Source organism: Corvus hawaiiensis, chromosome 4 (assembly GCF_020740725.1).
Source record: "Corvus hawaiiensis isolate bCorHaw1 chromosome 4, bCorHaw1.pri.cur, whole genome shotgun sequence".
Lineage (NCBI taxonomy): Eukaryota > Metazoa > Chordata > Aves > Passeriformes > Corvidae > Corvus > Corvus hawaiiensis.
Window position 1 is genome coordinate 751,157 of NC_063216.1, and position 16,008 is coordinate 767,164.

Consider the following 16,008-nt stretch of genomic DNA (forward strand, 5'->3'; position numbering starts at 1 on the left):
TTCTTGACCCAGCATCCCAGGAATTTAATGTAAAAGGAGCATCTCAGGCTTTACTTCTAAGGTACTTTGTCTCTCTTTCCCAGCAGAGAATTTGTGACTGACAGCTCTGTTTCATAGACCGTTTTTGCGATTTTTGCCATACATAATTTCAGGAGACACAATCCTCTCATGGGTTAGACCAAATCAAAAATATCTTCCTAACTGCTGAGTATATTTGTTTAAACTAATATTGTCCAACATAAGCAAGAGAAGGTATTTTCATAAAGCAATACAATGTACTGGAAGCAGACAGGCTGAGAAATCATCCTCTCCCTGTATTTGGAACATAATTCATACTGGCTTTTATGTACCACAGCCAGACTTTAAATCAGTGATGTGCAACCTGCATGGAGGAGAAGTTGTATACGGCATGGAAAGAGAAGCACAGAAGACATCTTGCGATACAGAATTTTCAATTTCTTTTCTATTACAGTTCTCTTTAAATATGTCTCTTAATGCACATTGCATTCATTAGGCAGGAGGAATTGCAGTAAGATACGGCTGCTAATATTACATTTCTCTCTGCTAAGCAAAGATTGAGGTGACATTTTGATGAAGAAGTGAGATTGAATGTTGTTCCACAGCAAAGATTAAACCAGGGCACACGCTTCTGTGCTGGAGATAATTTGAGAAACAATTGTTTTTCTCTAAGGTGTCACCACCTTCATCTTGTTCGGAAGAACAGCAAAGGGAAGACAAAAATTAGCACCAAGAGTAAATTGTAGTTATTCAATATATTGTTTTGAAATTGTTTGTGTAAAATTAATGTTGCTTTGTTCTCTTTACAGGTGCAGAACGAGTTTATTTTAGCAACAGAGCGAGACTCATTTGTAGAACAGGTACGAGAGATTATTGAGAAAGCAGATGAAATGCTAAGTGAGGATGCAAGCGTGGAGCCGGAAGGGGATCAGGGGCTGGAGAGCATGCAGACAAAAGATGACGGCTTCTTTCCGGGGTCGCAGGTATGTGAAGGACAGACTGCCTCAGCTGTTTGCATCTTCCATTTTGGGTGGTATGGTTTTGTGAGTAGAGCTAGCTAGAAATAGAAACTTTCTGCCATGAGAGATGTCAAAGATCAATAATTAAAAGGCAAAAAGGGAAAGCTTCATACCAGAGTGAGTGCCTAAAATTAAGTTAGAAAGCTAAATAACAGACCTCTTACTTTTTGATGTGTTTGAAGACTTCTAAAGCTGCTGAATCTCCTAACAGGCCACTAAACAGACTTAAATGCTGATGCTTCTTGGATTTGAGATTATTGTGAGGTAGGACAGTAAAACCCCAACCCTGTGCAACTAAACACTGAGAGCCTGGTCTCAGGCCCTCCACCCAGTGAAGTACTAAGAGACTGGATAGCTCGGTTAGGAAACACAGGTTTTGAATCTGTTTGCTGGGTGCTGAAAGGGGTGACATTTCCTGAATCTCTGCCTTAATTACACCCAGAGCTAGTTTGGAACATCCATTTGTCTGTCGAATGTTTCAGGAAATCAGTTGGATTTCCAAAAGAATTTTTAGACCAAATGGTTACATTGACAGTCGCTAAGCTGAGAGTCTCTAAAAACACTGTAGTGGACATTTATCTGGGCAGAATTCCTCTAGTTTGGTGATGGTGCTTGGGTCCCAGGTACTGCTTCCCTTAAATGCCCACATTTCAGTAAGCTAGCATTTTAAGAACTGTCTTGTGGGTTTCTGTTTCAGAATAGAAGTTTAAATTTTATCTTACTTTACAGAAATTAGAGTTCAAACAGCCAGATCCTACATCTTCCATGCCACAAAGAATAGGTAAGTCTCTTGTGATTTTTTTCAACAGTTACCTTTTTCTGTTTCAGCGGATGGGTGCAGCCAAGTTTTTATTTTGTATGATGGAGTGCACATTCCGTATTGCAGGTTATGTATTTAGTTACAACCATGTGTCACTAAACATCCACCTTCTTTCTGTTTAGGGGTTCCTTCTAGCTCCTTTACCCAGGTTGTTCATTCTGCGGGAAGACGGTTCATTGTCAGCCCGGTCCCTGAGAGCCGATTGAAAGAACAGGGCTTTTTCACATCTGCTGTTTCTGGAGGAAACGAAACTTCAGATATGGGTGAGTTGTCTGAACTCTTAAGAGCTGATGCCGAAGACATGTTCATCAGAACTGTGAAATTAGGTAACTAAACTGTTACTGAAGGCTTCCTAAAGTACTCAGGGAAGTAAGGAGCTGTTCATGCTGGTAAGAGGTGACCATAATTTGGGTCATCTTTTGCAGAATTCTTAGAGAAAAAACAGCTGATGGGCTATCTGCAAGACTCTGAAACCTTAATTCTGTATTTTAATATAATATAAGCCTGGATTTTTGTGTTTTGTTGTGGGTTTCTTGTTTGATTTGTTGGGGTTTTTTTTATTCTAAGAGGTAAATGTGGTCTTAGTTTAGCCATAGACAATAATACTATAATGAACTTTCTCAGGTGGACTGATAATTTTGTTTTCTTCCAGTTGTAGCATCTCCAGTACATGGTCCTGGAATGAATCTCTCCCACTCGGCATCATCACTGAGCTTGCAGCAAGCCTTCTCTGAGATGGGGCATGCTCAGATGACAGAAGGACCTAGCACAGCTCCTCCAGTGTTCAATCAAGCCATACCACCATTTCCACCTGCACTTTCTACCATGGCGGGCAGTGGTGCAACTCCTGCATCTGTGGCTACTTCTTCAGTATCTGTTCCCTCCAGCACTGGTGTTTCTCTTCCAGGATCTGTTACTTTGCCTTCAGAAAATGCAGCTGTTGGAGTTGCACCAAGCACAAGTGTGCCAAGCTCTATTTCTCCACCTTCAGCCTCACAGCCTGGACAGCAATCGACCGGTGTCACTTCCAGCGTGAGCGCCCCTGCTTCTTTCTCCGTATCTGCCATGTCCCAGCCTGCCCAACCAGTGACTGCAGACATTGCCCCCAGTATCAGCACGCCATCGGCTTTGGCACTGCCATCTACCCAGGTTCCTGGTGTCACTGGTCTCGGTGCTGTGGCACCAGCTGTGACATCCCAGTCTACTCCTCAGATTGTGAGTAGTATGGCAGCACCACAGACATCTGTTGCCCTGTCTCTGGCCCAGAACGTGGCTTTGCAGCTTCCTCAGCTCAGTAGCAGTGGCTCTGTGTGCAGTCTGGCAGAAACAACAGTGGTAAGCGCTCCACAGTCACTACCTGAGACTGGGCACTCTCTGGATAAATCACATCCCTGCAATGCAGCTGGCTTATCTCTTCCAATCTCTGCACCTTTATCATCCTCAGCAGCATCAAGCATATGTGGTTCGGTCTCTCAGCCAGTGATCCACCCCTTACTCGTTCCATCAGGAATTACATCAACACCTGTCCTACCCCAGATTTCAGGTGCAACACCCATGTTGCCCCAGGTTCCCTTACCTGGTGTCTTGCCACAACCAGTCACTAACTTGCCTGCAGTACAGCAGACTTTGATACACAGCCAGCCTCAACCAGCTCCATTGCCCAACCAGCCTCACATTCACTGTCTGGAGGCTGATGCTGATGCTCAGTCTAAAGCCCCTGGTATTGATGACATAAAGACCCTGGAAGAAAAGCTGCGGTCTCTCTTCAGTGAGCATGGTAACGTGGGAACGGTGCATCCGTCAGTGTCTCTGGAGACCTCGCTGGTGATGGAAACCACCGTTGTTCCTGGGATCCCAACCACTGCTGTTGCACCAACCAAACCCCTGACATCCATTAGCACTTGTATACCTCCAAGCAGTTTGCCTCTTGGACCAACTGGCTTGCCAGTGCTGACTCCAGTTGCCACTCCTGGGCAAGTGATCACCCCCGTCAGCTACATCTCGGCCTCGAGCAGCATCGCCACAGCAGCAGTGAAACCGGGGACCTCTCCTTCCAAGCCCCCTCTCAGCAGGGTACCGGTAAGAAACGCAGCGTTTGTGGGAGTATTCAGCTCTTGTAGGAAACAGCCTTCTTGGGCAGCATCCTTTTTATAAAGCAAAATATGTATTCAGGAACAAGCTTCTTCATTTAATATAGTATTGAAAAGTTTACCCTCTGGTTGTTCTTATGTGTCCCAAGAGGTGTTTTATTTTTGTCCCTAATGGGGAAAAAAAGGTCCAATTCTGTTTTATGTTTTGGAGAGATGTGTTTGATGTCACTGTTAGTTTTTCCTACTCAAACTACAAAGAGTGAAGCAACTGTGGTTTGCTTTTTGTTTGTTTGGGTTTTTTTCTTGATACTGCTTTTTTCAAATAGAATTTGGATGTCTTGCTTTAGATAGCTTTTTATCTTGTACATGACCATTAGACTGAGATGGTTGGTTGTATATTTCACAAAGTAGTCAGGATAGCATAGTTTTGCTTCCTGTCGTGAGCCTTTTCCTTGCAGGCAAGGGTGAACCTGACTGAAAGGATTTATTTTTTTGAAGTTCTCTGCTACTTATTTGATGCCTGGATACCATTTTCCTTTCAAATGTTAGATTTGTGAGAGCAGGATTTTGAGAAGTTTAAGAGATACCTGAAAACAAACCTTTTTTTGTTGTTGTTGTTTACTGACTCATGCTCTACAAGCAAAACACTTTCACAAAGAAGTAACAACTTGAGAGACGTTGTGGATGTTGCTACCTGCTCACCAACCAGATATAACAATAAGTGAAATTTTCTTTTAAACGCCTGCCTGTGTGGGGACACAGCCCATTTCAGTGTTTTAAACTATTTTGGTAGTCCTTTCCTTAAATGGAAAGGTAGCTCTCAAATGGAAATAAATTGAAGAAACTTTCAGGTATTTAATGAAACAAAAGCTTTAATAGTCGCTTCTTTTTGTTTCTGTAATGCTTTTTTGTACTCATTGGCACTTTGTGTTGGTTGTCTTTAGCCAGCCTTGCTGTTAACCAGTTTCAGGCCATTCACATTGAGCCAACGCTCCCAGCATCTCCATTCATTAGTAGTCTTTCCATGTACTCTTTGTAGTCAAAGACAGTAGAAAATTTCTGCTATGGAGGAGTGGGAATATGTGCCAATAAAGCTGATAAGGAAATCTAGACACAAAGGCATCCATTAGTATTTCAGTGAAATTGAAAATTAGGAAAGAAATAACAGAAAAAAATGGAAACTGGTATTCATTCAGGAACAGTTTGGAGCAGTTAGAAAACTGCTAATTGCAAACCCGTAATTACAAAGGCTTGGGTTTAAATGTAATAAATGTTATAGGTTTTTTGATTGTCGGTTGTAGAAAGCCTACCTCCTCTCTGAAGTTTTCATTTATAAATTACTTTGTTTTTTTCCAAAGCTTAATTTTAATTTCACTTGGTATTGTTGCTGAGCATTAAGGAGCTTATTGTTTTAGTTTTCTGGGGTTTGCTAAACTCTGTGTCTGTGTATTTATTTTATTTGTGGCCAAACTGTTAACCTAGACAGTTTAATGTGTTTCATCTTCTCTTACAAATGCATTTAAAGTATGTTTTGCCTCTTATTTATAAACTAAATGATGAAGTTACCACAGCTTAAAAATTCATCATGCCTCAGAACAGGTAACATCCTCACGTGTGTTCCTGCTGCACAAAAAAGTTGAGCTAATGCAACTCTGCCTAGTTCCTGCTGAGATGTTTTTGGGAGCATAGATAACTCTGGGAGTGCACCTTCACTAGCAGCTGCTCCTGCAGTTTGACCCATCAGTTCCAGCTGTGGTAACACACTGCAAGCCAGAAGTGGTTCTGCTCCTTGAGGACTGGAGCAGACCGTGGAGCAGTTCCCCGTGTCCAGCAGCGCTCGCTGCCGCGCAGGGGCAGCCAGCTGGCCAGCGCTGTAGCTCATGAGGCTGCGTGTGTGCTCAGACTTCAGAGGCACTGGCAAACCTCAGGATGACAGCTGAGAATAAGAATTGCAAATTGTGTAATGGGTTGCTTAATTCCTACAACTTCCCACTTCCCTAACAATGGAAATGACTAACTGGTATGTGCTATCTGACCTGGTGAGGAGGCTTTGATGCCTCCTCCTAACCTTTCGAGTCTCTCTAACCTCCTCCACGTAACCTGGATGACTTGCCCCTACCCAGTTGCATGGCCTAATCACCTTCTGTGGGTCATCAATACCCTTCAGGTTCAAAAGGAAGGGATGGATCAAAAGATTGGTGTGAGAGCTCTATAAATCTGTTTCTCAACAAGTGGAGACATCCTCTGGCACTGACAGTTCCTGTTCTCAAGTCATGTTGCTTGGAACAATTTGCTGGAAGCATGCAGCTTGCAGTTTCTAATGGACAGTTAACACAGATCTGTTGGAAGGAGACTAAGTGCATTCTTGCACCATTTTAGAATTTAAGCTTCTTGGAAGAATTATTTTAACATTTCTTCCGGACTTGAAAATACTATCCCCAAGATACTTTGTTCCTGGATACTGCAGCTTGTTTAAACTGGAAATTGTGGCTGCTCAAAGATAATCTGGATTATAAAATAAAAACGAAGCAAACAACTTCCCCTAACTTGGTTGCAAAAGTCCCTAAAGACTCTATGCTAACTGTCCAGGAAGGAATTCTCTACCAAAAAAAAAGTTGAGGCTTCTGTTGTATGACATGACTGACTGTAGCTTGGTGTCTGGTCCTTCTGTGGTTCCATGTCTGATGGACGCGCGTTTCCTCTTCATTATCCATAGGTGCTACCAATAGGTTCTGACCTTCCGGCTGGCACTCCATCCAGTGAGCAGCTGCCACCTTTTCCAGGACCTTCACTAACTCAGGTGCTACACAACTTGGCAGATTTTATCTGCTTCTTTTCCCTTCAGAGAGCATGTTTCAATTAAACTCTCCATTGCATGTTATTAATGTTCTTGTTTTCCTTTTCTTTTGACTGAGTAACTCCTTTTGTGTAACCGTAGCAGTAGCCAGAGTGGTTTCAGCACTGGGTGTGAGTGACCTGGTCTAGTGGAAGGTGTCCCTGCCCATGGCAGGGGTTGGAACTGGATGATCTTCAAGGTCCCTTCCAGGCCAAACCATTCTCTGTGGTTCTATGCAGCTTGCCCTTTGGGGTGCTGTACCCAGTGCCTAATCAGGCTTAGGGGTTGTGGTGTGCTAATCTGAATTTGAAAGGTTTTTTAAAAAAAATGTAATGCAGGGGAGTGTGTGCATAAAACTTGAACCTGTTTTATTCTTGAAAAGGGTATAGTAGCAAAATAATACGAAAAATTATATATTGCCATGAAATGCTTATGAAAATGTAAAATTGCTGCCTTTGTGAATTCCTTGTGAGGTTTTGGGGTTTGGTTGTTTCTTTTCGTGATTGCCTTTTTGTTTGGTGGGGGTTGTTTTGTTTGGTTTGGGTTTTTTGTGATTATTACTACATTCTGATTTCACTAGCCTTTAAGATTTGCAAAAGGTATTTGAATCTCCTTATCATAAACATGACTTGAAATGTAGCAGTGGCTTCCCCTGCTTAGCTTCTGTCCTTGAGAGGACACAGTCTTAAGCTGCACCAAGGGAAATACAGGTTGGATATTAGGAAAAAGTTTTTCATGGAAGGAGTGGTGAAGTACTGGAATTGTCTGCCTGGGGAGGTGGTGGAAGCACCATCCCTGGATGTGTTTAAAAAACAATTGGATGTGGCACTTGGTGCCATGGTTTAGTTGAGGTGTTAGGGCATGGGTTGGACTCTGATCTTAGAGGTCTCTCCCAAGCTGGTGATTCTGTCATTCTTGTATACAATAGTTAGCTCGGATATTTTGTGTGTAAATGGTGGTGCCAGGCAATAGGACAAAGGGCAATGGGCAGAAGCTGATGTCCAGAAAGTTCCACCTGAACATGAGGAAGAACTTCTTTCCTGTGCAGGTGACCAAGCACTGGAACAGAATGTCCAGAGAGGGTGTGAAGTCTTTCTGGAGCTATCCAGGAACCAGCTGGATGCAATCCTGTGCCATGTGCTCTGGGATGGCCCTGCTTGAGCAGATGACCCACTGTGGTCCCTTCCAGCCTGACCCAGTCTGCAATTCTGTGTGGTTTGCACAGCTAAGGCAGATAACATCTGAAGTTGGAAGAAAAAGGCTTATTCAACTGAAATGTTTCTAAAAGTAGCTCATTTTTGCATCTTGATCTTAGAGCCATGGGCCATATTCCTGCCCTGCAAGTAGCAAGGAAATGGGTATCTTCTTTCTCCAAACTGAGCAAGAAAAAACCACTTGTTCTTCCCCCCTGACTTCAGAGGCAGGAGCTGGTTTCTCTCTTTCAGTCAGTTCTTTCTGAACCATGGTTTAATGAAGAGAAGACAACGACAATTTGGTGATAATTCTTACCTGCATTCTTCCCATGGTCAGGTATGAGATGGATCAGGAGACAGCTGGTTAAAATCAGTCATATGGAGTTCATAGTCCTTTTCATTTTCATTGCTGGAAACTCAGTATATTAGTAGTATTTTCCCCTAAGCTCTAAAGCACTTGTAGCCACTTCTATGACTCAAGCCACTGTACCACTGCAATAGGCTGCTTCCTGTTTGTCATAGGTATTTCTGGCAGGATTTGTGGCATGGAAGAGTCACAAATATAGATCCCTTGCTTCTTGTCCTTTGCAAACAACTTCCCAAATTTCACGTCTCATTTGAGCTCATAAGGATTGTCTAGGAGTGAGACAAAATTGGAGGAGACCAACTGGATCAAATGTAATTGACTGTTAAGAGCATTTGCTGCTATAACATAATACTATCTGGAAAATTACTGGCTTGTCTTAAAGTAGATATGCTTGTCTTCCGTGCTGCTTCTGTCAGTAGTAGGTGATTACACAACTTTTTTCCTTGCCTTAGTAGCAGACTCGTAATTTGCAGACACAGTACACGTCATTGCAAGACTAGTTTTGAACAGTCTGTTCCACAGTCTTAAATACCCATTCTGTTTATTCCTTAATTGCTTTTTAAAGTGTATTTATATTAATCTCTCAAGCTTCATTTTGGTCCCCTTGTTCTGTAAGGAAATCTTTATTTCCTGATCATTCTGCTAGCTCTGTTTACTTGAAGCAAATATCTTTTTGTGAGCATAAGCGATGAGAATTATTTAGTATTTCAGGTGACACGTCCCCTTTATTTTACAGTGTTGAATTAAATTAGCTCACTTGTTGCTAAGCATTTGGATTTCTGAATGGAGTCATAGAAGTCTGCATCTTCTGCTCTTTTTTGTGTAATGGAATTGATACAGGCTTTATTGTTCCTAGGGTTTTTGGTTTTGCTTTGAAATCCACAAGTCAGGAAGAATGTTATCCTGGCAACCTGTTGAAACCATCTTTATGCTATTGTGTACCTCTAACTTTCAGTGGAAAGTATTAGTTTTATGTTGTCATGACCTCTGCTTCAGTTTTAAAAACAGATACAGCTTTTTTTAATGTGAAGGACTTGGAAAGATTAATAATGCTAAAGTTTGGATGAAAATTTCTGTTCTGTAGGGTCAGAATTGCAACTTAATGGTATCTGACAATACGTTCTTCTTTCAATGCATCTTATGGGCATGGCCCTAATTTAATTATTTTGGGACTTTGGGACTTTTTTTTTATCTTCAAGATATTTTTAGGTAAAATATTCTTCTTCTCTTCCTCTTCCCAATTCAATTGGCCAAGTTTGAAAAACATCTTGTATGCCAGCTGAAATCTAAGTAATAAGCATGCTTGAGAGATTCTGCCCCTCTCCATCCTCTTCAAGTCAATCCATCTATATAGCCTCTCTGAGGAAACTTGTGGGTTGGGGCTTTTTTTGTTGTTTGGTTTTGAGGGGTATTGTGGAGTTTTTTGTTTTTTGTTTTTGTTGGGGTTTTTTTGTGTGTTTTTTTTTAAAGTTCCAGTTAATTTTCGTGTTCTATTGTTTTTAAACAAATTGCTTAAGTTACTTCCAGTCTTACTGTGCTGTACATGTTAAGTCTAAATGTGTAGGAAGGAAGCTTGATAGAAATACAGAAGCTGTACTGAGTGCTTTAAATTATAGTATTAAATATGTCTGTTTCTCAACTATGATTTATTTTTCCTGAGCTGGAACATGGTTTTACTCTTTTCTTTCTCAGTCCCAACAGCCACTGGAAGATCTGGATGCTCAGCTGAGAAGAACCCTTAGTCCAGAGACCATCCCAGTGACATCTGCTCCTGCCTGTGTATGTTTGCAGTGTTGGTAGCTTAGTAGTCTTGAAAAACCTCAGTGTTTTCTCAAAGTCATGCTCTTAGGTCACTGCCTTTAATATCACTACACCGGTATTTAGACTTTTAAAAATAACAATTAAGAGTCATCTTCCAGTTTGTGGGACTGAGTCAACCAAAATCGGAAAAGTCTGTGTATTGCAGTAGATTACGTAATTTCCTGAAGCTGTTTCCTGATATTAGTTGTTATTCCAGCTTTTCTGGTGGTGTCACCAAACTAGAAATGGAAGTGACTGTAGAATAAGGGGAAAATATGTGATATGTCAGTCTTAATTTGGGAGGGATGTTGCAAGTGTGGATCTGAAATTTTAAAAGCTTCTAGTAAAGAGCTTTGGATACTGAATGAAGACAAGGATTGACAATCCAAGTGGCTGTTTATGCATTATTTCTGCACAGGCCAAGGGGTGATGTGCTCACAGCCTCAGGGTTTTAAGGCCTGTAAAATCTCGTCTTGCATTTGTCTTTTCATGGGTCATACTTTGTCCGTGTTGGAAGCAGAAAAATTGCATAATATGTGGTATGTTGGATTTGTTGGCATTCAGTGAAACTGCTAATTATTTTAATTGAACTTTATTTCGTTTTCCCCCTTGAACCTGCAGTCTGTGCCCTCAGTAGCATCAACAACGGTTACTGGGCCGGTGTCCACAGCAACACAGTCTCTGAAGGATGGTAAGACAGCCATGATTACTTTACATGATTTCTCAGCATGAAGATAGAATCCAAAATTGAACAGAGTTACCACTTGAAAGGTTATAGCCTTTTCTAGCAAGTCATGGAATGGCAGCTCCTTGTGGGGATCATACTAGTTTTTAGTAACCAGACGGAAATTTTCCTTGTAGGCCAGGAGTGGGGGGATGAGAGATACATGCATATTGTAGTGACTCATTTAGGATTTAAAGCTGTCCAAAATGCTAAATTAAGAGTCACAAAGTGTCTCTACTACGCTGCTAAGGTACAGCATCAGGACTTGGAAAAAACTGTTTTGTGTCATGTGTTATGTTCCTGGCAACAACAGTAGTACTTGTTTTGTGTCATTACACTGTGTTCTACATGTAGGATACCTCTCCCTTACCTAAGGGTGTTTCATTTCTGTTTAAACAGAGAAACCAAGGCTCAACTACTAAACATTTAAGGAAGGTAGTAGGAAACCCAGACTCCCTTCTGTCTGCTTTAGAACAACTGAAGGTTGACTGGGTGATCACCAGTTAAAGTCTGGATGATCAATGACTTCCAAATCTGTATGAATTGAGTTACTGGAGGGGAAATCCAAATACTTACGAAATAATCTGAGACTCTCCTGTCAGTATTCACCTAATTGTTTTAATTTTTGAAGTCTTCTGTTTCTAAAAGAAGCTGTTAATATGGTACTGAATTCTTTTCTTGAACTGTCTAGTAAACACTGTTTAACATGCGTGAGCCTCTGAAGTTCAATAACAAACCTTCAGAAGCTAATAAAACCATGAAGGAAAAGAAATGAAATACTCTTATTTTGGGACATTGGTAGTGAACTATAATGTAGAATTTGTTAGTCTGCTATAAAATGAGTTGGGTTTTGTCTTTTAAATGTAGAAGGAAAAGGTAAACAAACTGGGAAGTTGCTTAATAAACGGAGCAAGCTGTCCAATAGAACTGATTTAAAAATAGCCCGTTATTTCTCAGCTTTGTGACTTTATGCTGCCAGTGCACAGAGCAACAAAATCAGGAGCTGACACCTAAGAATCCAGCTTGGAAAGCTTCAGATAGGCACTTTGACTAGATGTGGTTTATAGCATTTCTTCAACTTGTCCCTTTTCTGTGAATAAATTGTCCCCAGCTTTTGTAAAATTTAGGTAGTCACTCTGGGTATTGAATTAAAATAAGCTTTCTCTTGCATAAATTTCAGTTCTGTTTTTTATTATTTGTCTGTTTTGCATCCCTGTTTGAAATCAGTGTGCTTTTTTTACTGTTGCCTAAAAGTGCACTTTCAGCAAATACACTGTGCAGGGAAATGTTGTAGAAAAATGCTTCAACTTAACATAATAGTTACATTAATATGGTGCTATGGGTCCAAAAGATAGATGGTTGAATAGAGAGTTGAATTTGAAGTACGTAAAAAAATATGGTTGGAGTGAGTTCAAATAATTTGCTGCTCATTGTCTTCTTGATCCCATTCTCCTTTTCCTTAGCTTTGGCATCAGGTGATGGAGAGAGCGGTGCTGTGGCTGCCGCAGCAGGAGCCAGTGTGCTGAAGATGGGACGGTTTCAGGTAGGAGATGCTAAACTCACTTGGCTCTTGGTACAGCATCTTTGAGTGGTTCCTGGTAGTGCCAGCTCCGTGTGCCTTGTGCTGGACTTTGCTGTCCATGTAGAGCCTGTGAAAGCAGTTCTGCAGATGCTGTTTCCATTCAGGGCAGAGAGTGCACAGTCTGTGCAGGTCTAGAGTAGTGAATACAGGGTTTCATGATGGCAGGCCTTAGCTGTTGGCCTTGGCCTTTAATGTTAGGCTGCCTTCTCGCTAACAGTGCTGGGATGTTCACTGTGTTATGTCCTGTTGGTGCAGGAGGCCCCATCTGAGGCTGCTGTTTCTTGGAGTTAATCCTCCAGATTACACAGAAGTACTACTTTGTGTGGCAGTGTTTTGCCTGGGGGGAAGCAGTCGCTTGCTTTGTGGCATACCTAGGAAATGAGTTATTTTTCCCTCTCAGATGCATCTTACCATTAAGGAAAATAAAAGCATCGTGTTGAGGGAAAACGAAGGAAGCCTGCATGATTGTATTTCTATTCTAGGTATCCGTGGCAGTGGATGATGTGCTAAAAGAGGGTGACAAACCTGAAACGAAGCCAGTGCAATTTGAAACCACCTCCACTGATTCTTCAAGCCTTTCTGGCAGCAGCCCAGAGAGCACGCTGGTGAAGCAGGCTGAGTCTCGGAAGAGCGGGGCTGCAGCCGCCGCCTCCTTGGATGTGGTGGACGGCCTGGCTCAGGCGGCTCCCGCGCCGCCGCCGGCAGATGCTGCTCAGGCGACCAAGGTCGGGCGCTTCCAGGTGACAACGGCCACGGATCAAGTGGGGCGCTTCTCCGTGGCGAAGGCTCGCGACGAGGTCAGCTGTGCCCAGAAAGAGCCTGTGACTCTTCCTCTCTCTGTGGGCTTGGAACAAGTTGCTTCTTCAGCTGCAGCTCCGAAGAAAGAGCTGGAGTCGAGGCAGTCCCCACACATGAATGGTCCATCCTCTGATCCGGAGGCCGCCTTTCTAAGTGGGATGGCTAAGGATTTGGATGATGGCTCAGGGAGCCCAGACTCTGTCCAGCACCTGGGATCAAAGATCAGCCTCCCTGTTCAGAGCCTTAGCAACTCCTTCAACTCTTCCTACATGAGCAGTGACAATGAGTCGGACATTGAAGATGAAGACTTGAAATTGGAACTCCGTCGGTTACGGGAGAAGTAAGGCTCTTTCTTTGTGTGGTTGTGTATGGAAGATATGTAACAGGATTCATGTGAATTTCACCTGTACTTCCCTTAGCCTTTGCTAAGTGTCAGGAGCCATTGTCAGCATTTATGTAGGAAGTAAGGTTCTTCAGTGGGAAAGCAGTACATAATTATAACTAAAGAGGAATATACGTGTTTGCTGGGCTTAATTTTGTACCCTGTAACCTTGCTGTATGTCGGCTGACAGCTGCACTATGGGTAAGGCTCTAGATCTAGGGAAGATTTGGCATGTCACTGGAGTTAGTGGGAAAAATGGAGTCTCGTTTGAAAATGACACACAATCTCTGCATTTCTGATATGCCTTTCTGGCACTTCTAATGGCTCTTCTTTTCCTGAAGGGACCTTGTTGGCTCAGAAAAAAAAATCTAGAAGTGAAGCTATGTGACCTAGTAATTTATTTATACTGAAAGTTGAACTTTCTTTTAGGGTAGCTGGCAGTTTTAAATCCTGTGTATGCAACTGCTCTGAAGCAAATTGTAAGGCAGTACCAGTGTGGAAGTCTCCAAGGCCATATGTCTCAGAAAATGAGTAATCTAGCTATTCTGTAGCATTTGAATGCTTTTTTTGTACTTCTGTTTACTCTGGTTTTGTGATTGCAATGCTGGGGACTTTGTTTTGGAATTCTAGCCAGGGCCAAAGCACACTGGAAAATGGCAAGTGTTTTGCCATGTGTGGTCAGTGGTTATTTGTGGAAAAGATGTATTTCCTGCTTTCTTAAATGTTTGAGAGTTCGACCAAAGAAGCAGGTCAGGCTTGACTGAGGGGAGGAATTGTTTGCATGTATGTCTATACATATAATTCTTGTAAATCACACTGTTTTGTAACTTGTTAGGCACCTTAAAGAGATCCAGGAGCTGCAGAGTCGCCAGAAGCAGGAGATTGAGTCACTCTACATGAAACTGGGAAAGGCCCCACCTGCAGTAATTATTCCCCCAGCTGCACCCCTTTCAGGAAGAAGGAGACGACCTACGAAAGGAAAAAGCAGCAAGTCCAGTCGTAGCAGCTCCCAGGGACATAAAAGCCCTCAGCTATCAGGTAAGGCTTCCTTCAATACTTTCAGTAGATAAAATAGACAAATGCCATCTCATTCTTACATCTGTGTCCCTGTCTTTTTTTTTGAGGAGTGTCTTTCTGTGTACCAGTTCTTCCCTGGATTTCTTTTATCTCTTTTAAAACTACTTCTGCTATTTGGTAGTCTTGCTTGGGACTTTTTCAGTCCACTGAAAGGTACTGTGACATTGTTCTGTAAGAGCAGTTTTAAAGTTGTGATTTGTATTGTAGTCATTGGGCTCTGACTAGGAAGAAAAGCGTAAGTTTACAGTATGGGAGAAAAACTTTTGTTTTTTAAAGAGAGGCTCTGCTTGTTCCCTCCTGAAACTGATTTTGCAGAATGGGTCTGGTCTCTCTAGTCATCTGCAGAGATTTTTTTTTTCTAATTTAGTACCACTTAAGCATGATAGTACTATTGTCCTTACACTGCAGAAACTTAGGGTTGATGGATGTTAAACTAGTGGGTTTTTTAAATGGAATGGAAGATTTATTGTACTTACCAATTGAGAGTTTCAATTGTCAAGGCTTCCTTTCTTACTAAGACCATTTTTATAACAAACAGAACTCAGGAAATAGTTTCTGTTTACTGATTGAGTGACATGGGTGACAGATACTCTTTGGGTAATTGGAGATGTTTCTCTAATCCTGTAGCAGGAGCAAACAGTACTAGAGGGCCAGCAGTGCCAGCAGAAATACTTGTTACCGCTTTGGTAATTCCATGTCCTGCTGAGACATCTGTGTTCAGTCACCCTGGCTGCTCATTTCTGTTTTGTTATGTGATAGAGGAGCCCTGTGAGCACATAAACCAGCACAGAGTTGTCTTAAAACTGAAGAATTTCTCTGGTCTTAACTGCTTTGTCAGAAACTGGAGTAGTTCTCTCCCCCTGCCTCTCCCTCTCTCTCCTGTATTGTCATGCTTGATCAGGTTCAAATGTGTGGAAACCAAAACTTTTTGCCTTCCTTTTTCCTCTAGGCAACCTGTCAGCTCAAAGTGCACCATCAGTCTTGCCCCCTCAGCAGACCCTTCATCCTCCTGGTAGTGTGCCAGAGACTGGGCAGAACCATTTGTTACAGCCCCTCAAACCTTCACCTTCCAGTGAAAATCTCTACTCTGCCTTCACCAGTGACGGTGCCCTCTCGGTACCGAGCCTTTCGGCACCGGGCCAAGGTAACACTCTAAATGCAATTAGTGTAATTAGCAATGGAAATGAATGATTGGCTTCATGACACTTGATTTTTAATACCTGATGTAAAGTAGCTTTATCCTTCCTGTGTGTGGAGGCTGATAAGGATGTTGTTTGCAACTGGATTTCTAGCTTCTCACTC

The 16,008-nt window shown here is 42.1% G+C and overlaps 1 protein-coding gene across 9 annotated transcripts in view; it reads left to right on the top strand.

Annotated features, from left to right (window-relative positions):
- The window catches only part of WNK1 (WNK lysine deficient protein kinase 1), a 100,729-nt gene that overhangs the window by 74,937 nt on the left and 9,784 nt on the right, over positions 1-16,008 (top strand). For 8 of the 9 annotated variants that reach the window (XM_048301211.1, XM_048301213.1, XM_048301212.1 and 5 more), the window contains 11 exons: positions 828-1,001; positions 1,767-1,818; positions 1,980-2,120; positions 2,510-3,936; positions 6,664-6,747; positions 10,036-10,122; positions 10,765-10,834; positions 12,331-12,410; positions 12,932-13,587; positions 14,465-14,667; positions 15,656-15,850. In XM_048301211.1, the coding sequence (XP_048157168.1) occupies positions 828-1,001; positions 1,767-1,818; positions 1,980-2,120; positions 2,510-3,936; positions 6,664-6,747; positions 10,036-10,122; positions 10,765-10,834; positions 12,331-12,410; positions 12,932-13,587; positions 14,465-14,667; positions 15,656-15,850 (3,169 nt within the window). The remainder of the gene's footprint in view (positions 1-827; positions 1,002-1,766; positions 1,819-1,979; positions 2,121-2,509; positions 3,937-6,663; positions 6,748-10,035; positions 10,123-10,764; positions 10,835-12,330; positions 12,411-12,931; positions 13,588-14,464; positions 14,668-15,655; positions 15,851-16,008) is intronic. The other variant, XM_048301216.1, reaches the window with a different exon arrangement.